Here is a 16,101-nt window from a genome sequence, read left to right as displayed (position 1 = left end):
TCAGTGATTCGATTTCTTCTAGGTTATGTTCACGGTGCAAGGAAGACTGTGAGTCAGTGATGTACTAGCTATAATGTACGATCGGCCATAGTTGCAAATCTTAATTAGCCTCTAGCTGATTTAGAGATTAGCTAATTTAATAAAAAAAAGTCTTGTCTTTTTTTTTTATTCTTTAGGTTATAATCTACATTCGCGCGTATAATAAAGTAGAGATAAGGAAAAACAAATTTTCCTGAATCCGAATGCTAATAACGCACGATGCGACTCGCACAATTTGTAGTACCAATTTCTCTAAAGTATCCTCAATTACACATCAGATAAAGTGGATAAAACTAATGAGAAGACGGCGCTAATCAGTCGTCGCATATCACCGATAAAATTCTTCGTTTTCTCGCATCTTTCAAGCTAAGCCAATTTAAAACTTACGTTTTCAAAATAATTAAATCTGATTTCCAAATTAAGTTTTACAATATTAACATTATAAACAAGCGAAAATGTTTTCATTCTGCGTGTGGAAAAATACGTTAAATATTTTAAACCGAAGAGTAGTGAAGTTGGTTCAGGACCAATTTTTCGGATTTATACGTTTATATATTTACTGCAAATTAATAAGATTAAAATCATTTGCGCCTTATAAACAAGTGATGCGTTTTACATGCGTGAAAAAATCCTTTTTTTACACACGTTATATATATATATATATATATTAAATATTTCAAAGCTTCTTCGCGAAACATAATGAAGTTATAAGTGTAAAGTTATAATTTTTTTTCGAGTTATAAGTGATTAAAAATAAAGGATTTTTCGCAAACTAAGTCTTGTGGAAGTAAACCTAGATTTTCTTTAGCTAATTTCAAGTAGAGTTTACTTCAATAGAATTTTAATTTAAGGCTTATTGTTACTCAAGTAGCAAACTGACGTCATTAAATGTCAAAATGATGTTATTAGACGTCATTATGGCCTCTCGACATTTTCGCTGAGGAAAAACTCTTTCCAAATAACCTCAGGAATCTCTCATTAACGAATGATAACGGTAAGTCTGGCACAATCTACAGTTCGGGAAAATTTTTCGTATTTGTTGGCAATGCGATAGTATTACATATTAATGGAATATCGTCTCTCTTTCGGACATAGATGACGATGACACAAGATCGTCATCTCGCACAGTTTTTCCCACCTCAAAGGACACGCTCTTTTATACGTGTATACCGTGCACATGAATGCAAACTCATATGCATGGAATTTGTACGAATACGTACCTAGAAAGAGAGAGAGAGAGAGAGAGAGAGAAAGAGAGAGTGTGCGTGTAAGCTCACGCATGTATACGCGCACGCGCGCGCGCACACGCTTGTAAATCGTGTAACGTAGATCGTTACAATCGATTCAACACAAGTACAAACCATGTATAATATTGATATCATCGATATACAATAATATACACCGCGCGAGAGATGTACGAGTCGATTAGAAATAGGAAAAATAGGCATAAAAAAGGCACACATGTATGTATGTGTGTATGTGTATATGTGAATTCCAGCGAATTCCACTGTATATATTGACGCGAAATCGAAACATTCGCGAGATTTAGCCTGCGCATTTGCCCTAACAGCACACATATTCCGAAAACGTTCAGAGAACATCCTGAGACTGTTCGAATATCCTCTGGATATCCTCTAAAAATCCTCTGAATATCTTTCGGATATGTTGTGCTATTAGGGTGACAATGTCGATGATGATGATGATGATGATGTATAAAGTTCGACGTCGCCTAAAGCGACGATAAAAAAAAAAGAGACGAGACCCGCGTAAGATAATTCGTAATTCGCCTAGAAATTCGCAGAAATTACATTCTCACACACACACACACGAGTACAGACAATCATATACATTTTTTTTTCTCTCTCTCTCTCTCTCCCTCCCCATTCCTCTCTTCCTATTCGTCTCTCCCTTGCTCTCACATCCTGTTTCTAGCATAGGATGTACGGATGTCTTATCACAGGTCTTAGTAGAAGCTCTCTTTCTCTCTCACTTACCTCGGAAACGCTGTCCTCTTCGCTTTCCGACGAGTCAGTCATAAAACGTGGCTGCAGTTCCGAGTAGGTCTCGGTTTCCGATTTCGTCGGGCTCGAGTTCGAGGACTGGGGAGTCGACGAGGTCTTTCCAGTATTGTCCTGGTAAACTAACGCCGACGACGATGACGATGCTGGCGCGGACTGCTGCCTCTCGTGGCTGCTGCTTTTCTGGCTATCCGAGGTCGTTCCTTGTACTACATTCTGCATCTTTACTCCCCAGATAAATCATATGATACAACACAGTTTTTAGCCCCCTTTGTATACTGGATACGTAACGCACCGTACGCACTCTCGCTTGCCCCTTTTTTCTCTTTCTTTCTTTCTTTCTGGCTCTCCGCGCGATCGCGGCGACGATATATTACGGGGACCCTCTCCGTAGAGCGAGGATAGTCGTCATTCACGTAAGCTAGTAACCGCCATTTTCACTATGGCGACGACGACACGACGAGGGACGAGAGAGTCGGGAGTCCCGAATACGCTTATTTCCCCCGGACCCGAACGAACGTCGTCGGTCAGCGCCCGAGCGCGATATTCGCGATATTCCGATATTGCGCTCGCGACCGCAGTGCCACCAAGTGGCGCGAAATTTAAATTCGGGAAGTTTGAGTCGAACGTCAATGGGCGGAATTATATACTCCGTTCTTATATTTAAGATCGTCTTAAGACGTCTCGTTCAACCAAATCAAGAGATGCTATGCGGCCATTTGATTGGTTGAACGAGATCTCACAAGACGATCTTAAATATAAGAACGGACTATGAATATTGCCCATTAAGTGCGCGCGATAGAGAAAGTATATTAGAAAATTGAAAGAAATACAAGTGTTTGCTGTTATTTAAATAGAATATATAATTATAATAATAATAAATATAATAAATAAAATTAATAGAATTAATAGAATAAAAAATATAGATGATTATCTAGATGAAACTTTGAGAGACGTTATCTTATCTTTATATAAATAATAAAAATATATATAAAATAAAAATATGTTTTTTATCTATATTATCATATCTAAATATATAAAATATATTAATAATAATAATAATAAATATAATATATAAGATAAATATAGATGATAGCAAAATTTAAATTCGGGAAGTTCGACAAGTGTCAAGTGCGCGCGATTGAGAAAATATATTAGGAAATAGAAAGAAATATATGTATTGAGTATATACAGTGTTTGCTGTTGTCTAAATAAAATATATAATTATAATAATAATAAATATAATAAATAAGATTAATATGTGATTAATAAATAAAATATAGATGATCATCTCGATGAAACTCTTTGACGTCATCTTATATCTTTATTTATATATATATATATATATATATATATATATATATATATATAATAAAAATATATAAAAAATAAAAATATGTATTATCTATATCTGTATCTTAAATGAAAAAATAAGTATTATCTTTACTAAATTAAATAAAATAATTTTCAGATAACTTTAGTTTAGAATTATAGCACATAAAATTAGTTAAATAGTAGAACTTAAGCAGTAAGCGATAAAAATATAAATACATATATTTTTGTCCCTTTTATAATTTATATATTTTTTTTAACTGTGCGATTACATAAGCAATCTTAAAAATTATCTAGATGAATCGTATAATTTTATCTTTTATCTAGATATGTTTAAAACAAAATCATCTCTATCTTATCTAATTGTAAGATAAATTTACATATTTTTAACCTCATCTTTAATTAGCTAATTTTAAAATTATCTAAGCACGATACTGAGTATATAATATATAATTGTAAAAAAATGTAAATTATAAAAGGAATATAAAAATATATAGTCATACTTTTATTTCCAAGTTTTTATCGCTTACTGCTTAAGTTCTACTACTTATTGTTAAATATTTTGATGTGCTGACTCTAAAGTAAATTATCTGAACATTTTATTCTAGATAATTTAATAAAAACAACACTTTTACGTCATTTTTAATAAACACTGAAAAAGTTTTTAAAAATTGTTTTTAATTAGAAAATGGAAAATTTTGTTTTTAAAACATTATTATATATATATAAACTTAAATAAGCTTAAATAATAAATGGATATATAACATATATGTACTTAGTTTTAGATATTTTTATCTCAAATTTTATTTAAATACATTTTATGAGATAAAAAAATTTTATTTTAACAAACTTCATAATAAATTATTGATTATTGGCATACTTATTTTTATTATACAAATGATTCGATGTTTATTTCCATAGCAGAACATGGGACATTTAATTCGAACTTTGAAAGTACATCTGGATGTAAAACTCCCATTTTTCCTATTACTTCACCATAGCAAACAATTTCAGCACACCGTTGAGGGAAGAATGTTGGGTCTGTAAAAAATAATGAATACAATAAATTTCTAAAATTATAAAAATGTTTCTTTTGTATTTGAAACTAAGCATATTTTATAAAAAAAAGGATAATATATCCATCTTACCATCAGCTGTACGCAAATAATATCCGGTTTTGTCTTTGTTAACACTCCAAGGTATTTCCAGTAGTAACAATATTCTATCTACTAGACCATGGATTATTTCAAAACCAGCTGATTTATTAGCGTATACCGCGCATAAACGACGATTATTACGCGCACCAACTTCTGCCTTATCGTCTCGTAATACAACATCAGAAACTTCAAACAATTTATGAGGCAATGGTACCTTCTTATTCGCAGATATCGTTTTAAGTAATCCTGGTAACAGTGAAGTACGTGCAACCTGCAACAATTTTTTCATTGAAATATTTTGAATTTTAATTTTACAAAACTTGAAAAATTTTTATTAATTATATTAATTATATATTAATTATATTTTTATATCAATTATATTAATTATATATTTTTTATATCAATTTCTTTTAGTCAACTTTTTTATATCTTTAAATTTCTATTTTCAAATAAATTAAATCTTTAATAATTTATCTGATTTTTTTTCATTGCTCTTCTTTGTTATTTCTATATAACTTTGTCAACATAAAACAAAAATGTCAAGCAAATATCATCACTTTTTAATTAAATTAATCGCGCATTCAAAAAAATGTTTCATATTACATGTATATGTTAAATTAATAAATAGAATGAAGACTTGTAATAACAATATAGAAACTCAAAATTATAAATTAATGTACCTGGAACTCCAAAGTTTTCGGATTAGATATATGAACTGCTGGTACATCTTCTATTTTATGACCCAATTTATCTGCTACATCTTCACGTGAACACTATAAAAAATATAATTAATTAATAAATTAACAAAATATAATTAAATAATAATTAATATAATATTATAATATATTATTTAAATATAATAAATAATAATATAATGTATTATAAATATAATAAATAATAATACAATAAATGATAAATAATAATATAATAACAAATAATAAATAATTCAAATATGTAGAATTGAAGATAAAATTCATTCAATATAAGATTTTTTTTTTAATATACCAGAGAAAAAGTTAGCGCCTCGGTAAATCCTGCCTGTGCTAATTCTATTCGTATCTGATCAGTAAGTTTGTTGAGTGGAAACTGAAATTTAAATATACACATTGTACATATAACATATACACACATTAATATATTAAATTGTTTAATTAAAAAAGATAACTTAAATTTACCTCTGCTGCAATTGTTGACATATGTGGTATAGTTTTTTTTATCTCGTTATATCCATAAGCAATGGCAATATCTTCATAAATGTCGCAAGGATGTATCACATCGTGCCTCGTGGGTGGTATTTCGACCACTAAGTTATCATTCTTTACCTTAGATTTTAATGACATCTTTGACAATAACTGTGCAACCTGTTCTGGTGTCTGTCTATATAACAGAAAATCATATTTATTTTATTTCACGTTTTATATAACTAATCTAATTTATTATTAATATATATTATAGATATTTAATATATATATATATATATATATATATATATATATATATATATATATATTAACACGCACGCACGCACGCACGCACGCACACATATATATATATATATATATATATATTAATATACATATAATAAAAATAATTGTATTACTTACTTAATACCGACATAACTTGTCGCCTTATTACAGTCAATCACTTCCGTTCGATACTTCAAGCTTGGATAATGAAAAGTTTGATTATCAGGATACACTACTTCTACTGTTTCAGCAGTATACTTTTTGTTGCAATACTGACTAAAAGCACAGACTATAGTGTCCACCACAATTCTCGCCTAAAAATTCTTTGTTTTATATATGAACACATACATATATATACAAAAAAAATTTATAAAAATATAAATATTAAATATTTGTAAAAAAATTGTGTTTTATAAAAACATAAATAACTAATATTAATATTTATTAATTTAATACACACGTATATTAAAAATTTGAAATTTTTGAAAAAATATATGTATATATAATAAATAAATATATATATATATATATATATATATATAAAATATTAAATACTTGTATTTTTATAAATTAAATTTTTTTAAATATTATTTCAAAATAAAAATACATTATGATTAGAAATAATAATATTATGCATATAGATATACCTTTGTAAGATCGGTTGCAGTGCATTCAATAAAAATATTTTTTGTATTAACTGTTATTTTTGAATGATCTCCATTAATTATAGGAGGAAGAGATAAAACAACTCCATTGCTGTCATATATTACGGGATAAACAGGACTGTCCTTTATGATAGGCAAATATTGTTTGAGTTGCGCATGTGTCTGTAATGTGTTATAAATTATATATATGACTATAAATATTTATTAGTTTTTATGTACATATATAAAATTAATAAATACTTACTGCATATAATTGCATGATGCCTTCACCTGTATATTCCTTATTCTGATTAAGTGGTTTGAAATGTATCTTCGATGGTGGTTTGGCATCATACAAAAATGGACCTTTGATTGTATCTAAATCATGAGTACCGACAGAAACTAGAGTACGTTTTCTACCTATATTTTGGTGCAACTTGTCTTGAAGATCAATAAAGCTATTGTAAGAATCTTGTGTCAAAGTAACATTGCGTAGAATTGCTGCGACTAGGTGGCCTCTTACTTTTAAGCACTAAAAGACATAATGGTTATTTAATATCAAACAGAATTCTAAATTTTCTACAAATATTTATACATACTTCTGGACGCATCACAATCCTTTCCATTCCTGTCTTTGGTGTTATTGCTTTATAATGCGGAATGGATATTCTATTTGCAAAAAAAAAAAAAAAAAAAATTTATACATTAATTTTTTTTAAATACAATAGATTTTATATATTATAACAATACATTTTATATGTTAAGTTTTAAATATAATATATTAGAAATAAAATTCTATAAAAGCAAGAAAATGTGCAAATATAAAAATATTTATAAAAATGATAAAAAATTAAATTCTATATTACTTGTTTATAAAAATAAGTAGCCCAACACTTAAACTCTCCAAGCACAAAAGGTCATATCTATTAGCAGGTATATCAATTTTGTAAATGATCTCTTCAGATGCATCTATATCTTGATTAACACCTTGTTCTTTTGCTATCATTTGTTTCTCTGTTGTCTGTACATAAATAATCAAATATAATTATTATAAAATAAAATTTAATTTAATTATATAAATTTAAAAAATGAAGCCAACAGTTCAATACTTACCACCTCATCCAGTTCTAAACCAAATTTGAAACATAAATCTTGAAACTCATCATCCGCTGAAACAAAGATTTGCATTTGCGCTTTAATAAAATATATCCTTCCAATATGATAATTTTAATCCTTTTATATTTTATAGAAAAAAATTAATATTTATCTTACATTATAAGTAAAACAAAAACAATAATTAATATTAATTTCTTTAATATAGTTATATTTTTACTTAGTATTAAATATATTATATATGTAATATATAAAAACAATCAATTTTATTTATTAATATTATTGCAATTAAAATTGTAATAAGATTTAAACAAAAGCAAATGTAATATAACATTTCTTTATTTTACACATTCAAATTTTTTTCTTCGATAATACAAAAATTACAACACTTACAATATGTCTTGCCCAATGTTTGAAATAATAAATCACGTTTTATTCCAATGGTCGGCATTTTTATTATATGGAAGCAATTTTTCGATGTAATCAAGCAAATTTCTAATGTCCTTATCGATTTTTTAAATATTTAAATATCAGATTATTTATTAATTTTTTTCTTTCTCAACTGTTCATTCAATTAATGATCTATTAATTAATGATCTGTATTTACAATCACCATCAACTTTTAGGTTAAGAATACTTGAGAATGAAGTCACTTTTATCAGGCGACATAGTGGAGACGCCTGTCGGCTGGCCGAGAATTACGGATTCTCTCATATAAGATATTAGCCAAAATACTGAATGAATCTTATTGAATTTATGATATTCTTAATTAGTAGAATTGTCCGCAAGTCGCCAAAGATTTATTTTTTGGAAAAAAGATGAAAATAAAATTTATAATATAACTTGGAGAAACGCGCAGCTAGCAGCGGGTAAGGTTGGGTTAGCCGCGAGTCCGTATTTTATTTATTATAAATTTTTAAGAGCGAAAATGCAAAATCTGACGTTTTGGCGACTTACTTTAGTATATAAAGAATATATAAAAAATATTTCCACGAGGCTACGTGACTTCTTCGATGCAATATCTTATATGAACGAATCTCACTAAATTTATATAAAGAACAACTCATGGGGAAATTTCCGTGGTAACATACTGACAGCTTACCAAAAAGAGAGTATCATTCTGTCTTTGTCTCTCTTGCATCTGAAAACTCGAGTTAGAGGGTGCGTTCCGTTATGCACTGCAAGTACTGGCACTATGACGTCATGCAAGTGTACTGTTGACAGCGTTCCTTTTTAATTTTGTGCACTTTGAAGCTACTGCAAAATAGTAAAACGGAACGCACTACAGTACGCTTTCAGCAGACTTTTAACTAACCTTTTTCGCTAATAATCATCGAGTGAAAAATTGGTGAAATGGATAATACCATTATTGCATTAATTACATATAATTTAATCGAGAATATATATGATTTGAGTGAGTCATCAAGTGAAAGCGATTTGGAAATGGAATTAATAAATGAAATGAGACGACAAATTAAAATACCTAGAATAAAATGTAAAAATTACGTTAAAAATATTGTATCATTATATTCAGATATGGAATTTAAAAGTTAGTTCCATCGTACACATGGAGGTAGCCATCTTGATTACTGCGAGTGCTTTACCTCGCAGGTTGCAGTAATCGCAACAGGAAATAACGTCAAAATTAATGACGTCATATACTCATGATAGTACTTTCGCAGTGCACTGCTATCTATATCGGAACGCTATTGGTAGTACTGTCAGTACTTGCAGTGCATAACGGAACGCACCCCAAGTCTATCTGGTATAATAATTTTTTTTTATAATATATTGGAATATATAAAAATTATTTTAAAAATATATATTTTTAAAGACGATTCTTAAAAATTTTTTAATATATTGAAAATACTTTCATAATTTTACAATTACAACACATATATATGTATATATATAAATGCAAAATAATTCCGTAAATAAATGAATCCAATATTTTCTATATTTTAAGAATTCTTTAGTTTTGTCTTTACAAAAAAAATATATTTTTAATAATTTTTATATATTTCAACATATTAAAAAAGAAAAAAATGTTGATACCGATAGATTTGAATCCGAGTTTTCACGGTGACAGACTGAACACCTTTGCACTCAGCCATTATGTACTTTTTTCATACTTATTTATATAGCAGATATTATTAATATCAATATAATTGAAAAGTAATTAATACATATTTATTAGTCTATAAATTTACGACATATATATTCTACAACAGACTAGAATTGATAGTCGTTCTCTCCTTGTCTTCATTGCGCTGACGATATGTAAAGTTGCGATAAAAAAATATCAAAGTAAAAGAAGCAATCAATTGCCAAACCTAATAAGCGCCCGTGTCTTACATTCTGTACATTAGTCCACTCTTCGAATTATTATTTTATTATTATTATGTATCACTGTACAATTTAAAAACATACATGTAATTTTTGTGCATATATATACACACATATGTGCATAAGCATATATACAATTTCCAAAAAGTAGGTGCTTATTAGCCTTGCTACGCTACTGCCTTCTGCTACGGAAAACCAGAAAGCATTTTCTGGCCGTATCTCACGTATACCGGCACGGTAGAGGTATAAGTATAATACGTGATTATCGGTTCTTGTCTCTCTACAGTGCGTCCCGCGTGAGCAAAGCAATGGTGTATGTACGTGTACAGACATGCACCATTACATAAAACCCGAGAATTGGTTTCTCAGCGTTGGCAACACTGAAAACGGAGTTTCGCGTTGTCACTGCGTGAGGTCTCCAATATCAATTCGGAGTCTGGCCGGGCCTCCTGCCGACCATTTATATTAAGAATAAAATAGTAATATTAAATATTAAGAATAAATATTAAATATTAATATTGAATATTAAAAATTATATATAGAATATATAAATATTAAGAATTATATTAAATATTAAATATATTATAATATTAATATATTGAATATTAAAAATAAATATATATAAATATTAAATATTAATATTTAATATTAATATTGAATATTTATTCTTAATATTCAATATTAATATTTGATATTAAAATTTTTAATATATCAGTACATATATATTTATTCTCAATATTTATTCTTAATATTAAAAAAAATATAACTCACTAAAACTAATTTAAATGTAATATATTTATTCTTATAGGATTAATTGCTATTTATTCTTAATATTTAATATTAATAATATTTATATTTAATATTTTTAATATTAATATTTAATATTTATTCTTAATATATTCTCTCAATATTAACCCATACAGCACAGATTATTGCAATTATATTGCAGCAACGTTGCAATGTTGCAAGTTGCAATGCAACATTATAAAGACATTGCAGAGATATAGGTGCACAAAATTCCAGCACACTTGTAGCAACATGATATTAATATTTTGGAAATATTGCATGTAATCCAAATTCTATAATTTATATATTGTAATATATATACATATACCCAGTAAACACCAAGTTACATCTATATAATTGTTAGTTGTAATTTCCCACTCAAAAATATAATACGTGTATTATAACAATTATATTGTTGAGTGGAAAATTACAACTAACAATTATATAACTGTAACTTGGTATTTGCTGGGTATAATAGTGTAATGAAATAATTTTTTGCAATATTGTACAATAAAAGATGTTAACGATAATCAATAATTTTATTATCTTCCAAAAAGCGGACATTTTAACATTGCTGCAATTCAACAGCAATGATGTAGCAACATTTTGCAGTGAATTTGCAATATTGCAATATTGCGGTGAAAGATTGTTGTAATGTTTTTGCAATCTAACGGTGCTGTATGGGAATATTTAATACTATTTTTAATATTTTGAATATTAATATTTAATATTTAATATTAATTAAATCAATAAAATAGACGGCTCATCCCAGGGAGAAATGGCATGTTGAAAAGACGTCGAATCGATGTCTTTTATATGCGTCTAAGTAAGATCTAATTTGACGTCTATATAGACGGACAAATCTTTGAATTTCGACACCATCTAGACGTTAATATAAACGTCTATAAAATGTCTAATAGACATCTAAATAATTGATGTAACGGCTGTATTCAGCAGAAAAAGTAGCGTTGCAAATGTTGTAAAATTGATGAATCTAATAATGGCGTATAATTGGCGTATGCTTTTAGTTTTGACTAAACCTAAGCTCATACAATACTCAAATTCAATAATTTTACAACAGACACTTCTACTTTCTCTGCTGCGAACGCAGGCAATAAGTGCAGTATTACGTACACCATTCAGTGAACATTTTATTTTAATTCTAAGTATATTTTTATTGTAAAATATAGAATAATGTAATATTCTAATCAAAACAAATTGCTCAGTAAATATTCATTGAATTGTAATATTGGATGCATGCAAATATATTTTCTTTAGAAAATTTACATTACCTTTTTAATTTACGAATGAAAAAAATAGAACCAACACTAAAATTATTTGGATCTTGGTATTTAGATTGTTATACATATATTTATATAATTGAAACTGAAAGGATGGAAAAGACACTTTAGAAAATAATTTTATATGTATTATTAACCTTATATCTATTTTTTATTAATATGTATTGGACAATTTCAATACAGGATAATCTTTGTTGACATACTGAAAACTCCAGTATATGCCATCTTATCGTGTCTTGATATATATATATTATAAATATATATATTTTATATATGTATATATATATACATTCTTTATTAGTGTACATATATATTCTACATATACATACTTCAACTAAAAACTTTTATATGTAATAATTCAAATCAAATTTAAACCTGACAATGTCTTATCAGTTACATAAATAAAAAATAAGACAAATAATATTCAAAATAAAGCAGCAATATCAAAAATACAATAACAAAATAAAAATGACATAAGACTTCGCAAATTGCACATGAATAGAGATCATATTTCACATTCAAGAAAAAAAAAAAATTAATTGCATTTTATGACGAATATTAAATGACCTCTTCCCTTTTAATGGGAAACCTCCCCCGTGCTAATTTGTATCGAGAAAAAGACCTTGTAAAAAGTCGTCTAAGAATAATAAGATATCACAACGCAATATTCTCGTATGCGAGCACTTTTTACCTCTGCTTTTCTTATACATTAGATTCTGTTAAAAATAAAAAAAATGAAATTGCACATTTTATTGCTTACGCCCAGCAGCGTTTCGTAGCCAATTTCTGACTGCATTTAAGGCATCTTCCAAATCACTGGTAGGAAATTTTAATAGCATAACTCCTAGAAAAAAAAGAAATATTTATGAATTTTTTCTACAATAAACTTAAGATGAAACAAAATATTGAAAAGAAGATAAAATACCTTGAAATAATTCCCATAGTTTCAGTTTCTTAAATGGCCTTTTATTAACTTTAGCCTTTTGAGGATTATGACCATCAAAGTTGAATTGTTTCGCTAAGGAATTAGTCATCAATTTGGTCATAAGTCTTGATGCTACAATTTTTTCATTATCACCTAACGGTTTTGTAGCTTTTAGGTAAGATGGGAAACAATACTCTCAATCTACGAAGTAAATCATTTAACTTCTTCATAGATAACACACCTCCTTCAAGGGCCCACTCCCTCAATGTTTTTAAAACATAGCGTCCTCTCTGTTCGTCATTTTCAAATTCAATCATTAAATCATCATTTTCTTCATCGTTACTATATCTGTTAGCATCATTAATTTCAACACTTCCTTCGCTGTCATTATTCTCATCTTCAAAATGTAATTCACTGTCATTGTCATTATTATAATTATTGTTATCATCCATATTTTCATTTTCAAGTTGATCGATAGATGCATCAGATTCTGTTGATACTTCAGAATTTGTTTCTAATAAAGAAATATCTTCAATCCCTGGAATGGGCAGCATTTCATTATTCTCTTCATCGGATGAAACCTTTTCATTGGATGAAACCTCTTCATCGGATGAAACCTCTTCATCGGATGAAGCCTCTGTCTTGTAGACAGTAGTAATTCGATTTCTTAAATCGTCCAATTTTCTTTGATTCCTACATTGCCTAACTAATTCATTAATTATTTGCTTGTTCGTATTTCTACGACGATTCCTACTTTCCTATGATAGATGTAAAAATAATACAAGAACAACATCAGTACTAAAATATATTGCTTATACTGCATTCACAATAATGTTATGTAATAAATTTTGATAATAAACTTTAAATAAATAATAGCAAAAAAGAAGCAATAGTGACAATATTATTATTAATAATTCCGTATATGTTGAGGTTAGTTAAAGAGTGAGTTAAAGAAAAGTGTATATATAAGAGCATACAATATTTTTAATTAAATAAATCAAAATAATTTATTAATATATATATAAATTATGAACTATTTATATGAAAATTGTAATTTATTTATGAAACAATTATAACCTACAGACGACTTGAGGCACAAAAGTAAAAAGTAGATTATTAAGAAATTATAAATTATGAAGCACTTACCGGTGGACTTTCACTCATTTTTGTTGGTGATGACTTCTTTATTAGAATAGCAATCGATCCAGCAGACTTATTCTGTAACTTTTAACGCATGCGTTATAACTATAATTCATTTGTTAACCATGAATTCGTCGACGATACGACGACTAACGCATGCGTTACAGTTATAACGCATTTGTTAAAAGTTACAGAATAGGCCTCCAGAAGAACAAATATTATCACAAGCACAGTTCAACATTCAACGAACTTCAACGAATGATCATCGATCACGGAACAATAACAGAATGAGTTCGTTAACTCGTTGCGTTAAGTTGGTACTATATTTAGTCGCAAGGCGGTGTCGCAACTCGCAACTTATCTTTTATACGACAGTTAAATCAAAATAAGCGTTATCGAACCAATCATTTAAATAATTAAAGTTATATTTTCATATAAAGTTTCCTCATACATAATTAGTAAATATATATATATAATATATATATAATAATTAATTTACCTTTATTTTTATAATTAATTAATATATTACACACACAAAGAGAAATTATACAACACAAATAAAAAAAAAATATATATATATATATATATGAATCACATATATATTTTATATATAAATTTTAATATATGTTTTTTTACATGAAAAGTATTTTATTATGGATTAAAATGAAATGTTTATTGATGTCTGGCCTGATTGTTTTAGCAAATAATATCGACGTCTAGTCGACGTCTAATTTGAACTGAAAAAGTTATAGACGTTATTTACGTCTAATCGACGTCGATCCGATTTCTTGTTTCTCCCTGGGATGTAAATCTATACAACCCCTATTGTAGAATGTAGTTCAAAAATAGAATAAATAATTTTATGACTTTTAATTTTATTAATTTCCGTTTTTGTCTGCGTTATATATAATTCTTACAATGAAAACCAAATATGAGAAAGATATACATCACATAGCGATAAATGAAAAAACTAACAATTTTAGTTAAAAAATATTTACAAAATAATATATCTATATAAATATTTATCTTTATATACATACCATAAATATTTTAATCTATTTTAATAATATGTTAAATAAAAGGTTTTTATAAAACATTTTCAAAATATTTATAATATATAATATTTTAAAAAAATATATATTTATAAATATGTATGAATCTTTATCATAAAATTCTGTGCTGTCTGGGGTATATATATAGTTAGTAAAATGATTAATATATAGTCAAATTCTTAATTTCGCGTTTTATTGGTAAAACAGACGGCTTTAGGATCTCCTTATTATCAATAATAATATTTATTTTTTGTTTCAAATGTATGTATACTTAAATTATAATGACAATAAAGAAACTATTTTATTTACAATACTCTTAAAATTTTCAAATGACTATTTCTTCAGTAATTAAAGATTTTACCGTCGTCAACAGTCATACCCCGTTGAACACACCAGTTCTCGTCTGATCACTGAAGTTAAGCAACGTTGGGCATGGTTAGTACTTAGATGGGTGACCGCTTGGGAACACCATGTACCGTTGGCACCTTCTTTTTTCTTCTTTTTTTTGCTAATTCAAAATCTTAAAAGAAACATAAAACATTTTTTATATATTATTTGTGATAAATCAATTTTATATATTATAAAAATTGTTGTTTACTAAAAGATAAGACAATTTCCATTATTGTTCACTGTTTTTTGAATTCACTATGAATGTCATTTTCTTTTGAACTAGAAATTAGAACATTCCCCAGACTCTTACTTCTAGGGACTCTAATCCATATATATATATATATATATATATATATATATATATATATAGGCTGCGTTCGGAAACTATACAC

General features: G+C 27.6%; 3 protein-coding genes, 1 long non-coding RNA gene and 1 other non-coding gene across 10 annotated transcripts in view; 1 reads left to right on the top strand and 4 right to left on the bottom strand.

The window, feature by feature from the left end:
* mask (multiple ankyrin repeats single KH domain) overlaps positions 1-2,575 on the bottom strand; it is a 47,304-nt gene extending 44,729 nt beyond the window's left edge. For 4 of the 6 annotated variants that reach the window (XM_085488152.1, XM_085488153.1, XM_085488155.1 and 1 more), the window contains exon 1: positions 2,034-2,575. In XM_085488152.1, the coding sequence (XP_085344278.1) occupies positions 2,034-2,279 (246 nt within the window). In that variant the 5' untranslated portion in view covers positions 2,280-2,575. The remainder of the gene's footprint in view (positions 1-2,033) is intronic. The other 2 variants (XM_085488156.1, XM_029310657.2) reach the window with 1 other exon arrangement.
* Positions 2,576-4,164: 1,589 nt separating this feature from the next.
* beta-PheRS (phenylalanine--tRNA ligase beta subunit) lies at positions 4,165-8,839 on the bottom strand. The gene is made up of 12 exons (XM_085488140.1): positions 8,163-8,839; positions 7,770-7,825; positions 7,523-7,677; positions 7,256-7,325; positions 6,922-7,188; positions 6,660-6,839; positions 6,151-6,326; positions 5,722-5,923; positions 5,552-5,632; positions 5,227-5,319; positions 4,538-4,817; positions 4,165-4,430 (listed from the first exon to the last, which is right to left on the bottom strand). The coding sequence occupies exons 1-12, from the start codon at positions 8,218-8,220 to the stop codon at positions 4,279-4,281; spliced, it is 1,770 nt and encodes a 589-aa protein (XP_085344266.1). The 5' UTR covers positions 8,221-8,839; the 3' UTR covers positions 4,165-4,278.
* Positions 8,840-12,331: 3,492 nt separating this feature from the next.
* On the bottom strand, positions 12,332-13,274 carry LOC146720667 (uncharacterized). The gene is made up of 2 exons (XR_014925976.1): positions 13,128-13,274; positions 12,332-13,046 (listed from the first exon to the last, which is right to left on the bottom strand). It is a non-coding gene; the product is annotated as an uncharacterized LOC146720667 (long non-coding RNA).
* On the bottom strand, positions 13,212-14,608 carry LOC114934474 (uncharacterized). Its single transcript, XM_029307127.2, has 2 exons — positions 14,274-14,608; positions 13,212-13,885 (listed from the first exon to the last, which is right to left on the bottom strand). Exons 1-2 carry the CDS (start codon positions 14,289-14,291, stop codon positions 13,277-13,279), a joined length of 627 nt encoding a protein of 208 aa, XP_029162960.1. The 5' UTR covers positions 14,292-14,608; the 3' UTR covers positions 13,212-13,276.
* Positions 14,609-15,684: 1,076 nt separating this feature from the next.
* Positions 15,685-15,803, top strand: LOC114937240 (5S ribosomal RNA). Its single transcript, XR_003820853.1, has one exon. It is a non-coding gene; the product is annotated as a 5S ribosomal RNA (ribosomal RNA).
* Positions 15,804-16,101: the final 298 nt, after the last annotated feature.

This window comes from Nylanderia fulva, unplaced genomic scaffold (genome assembly GCF_048542155.1).
Source record: "Nylanderia fulva isolate GAGA-0341 unplaced genomic scaffold, ASM4854215v1 Scaffold64, whole genome shotgun sequence".
NCBI classification, from domain to species: Eukaryota; Metazoa; Arthropoda; class Insecta; order Hymenoptera; family Formicidae; genus Nylanderia; species Nylanderia fulva.
Note: the sequence above shows the minus strand (reverse complement) of the source record. Positions and strands in the feature narration are given on the sequence as shown.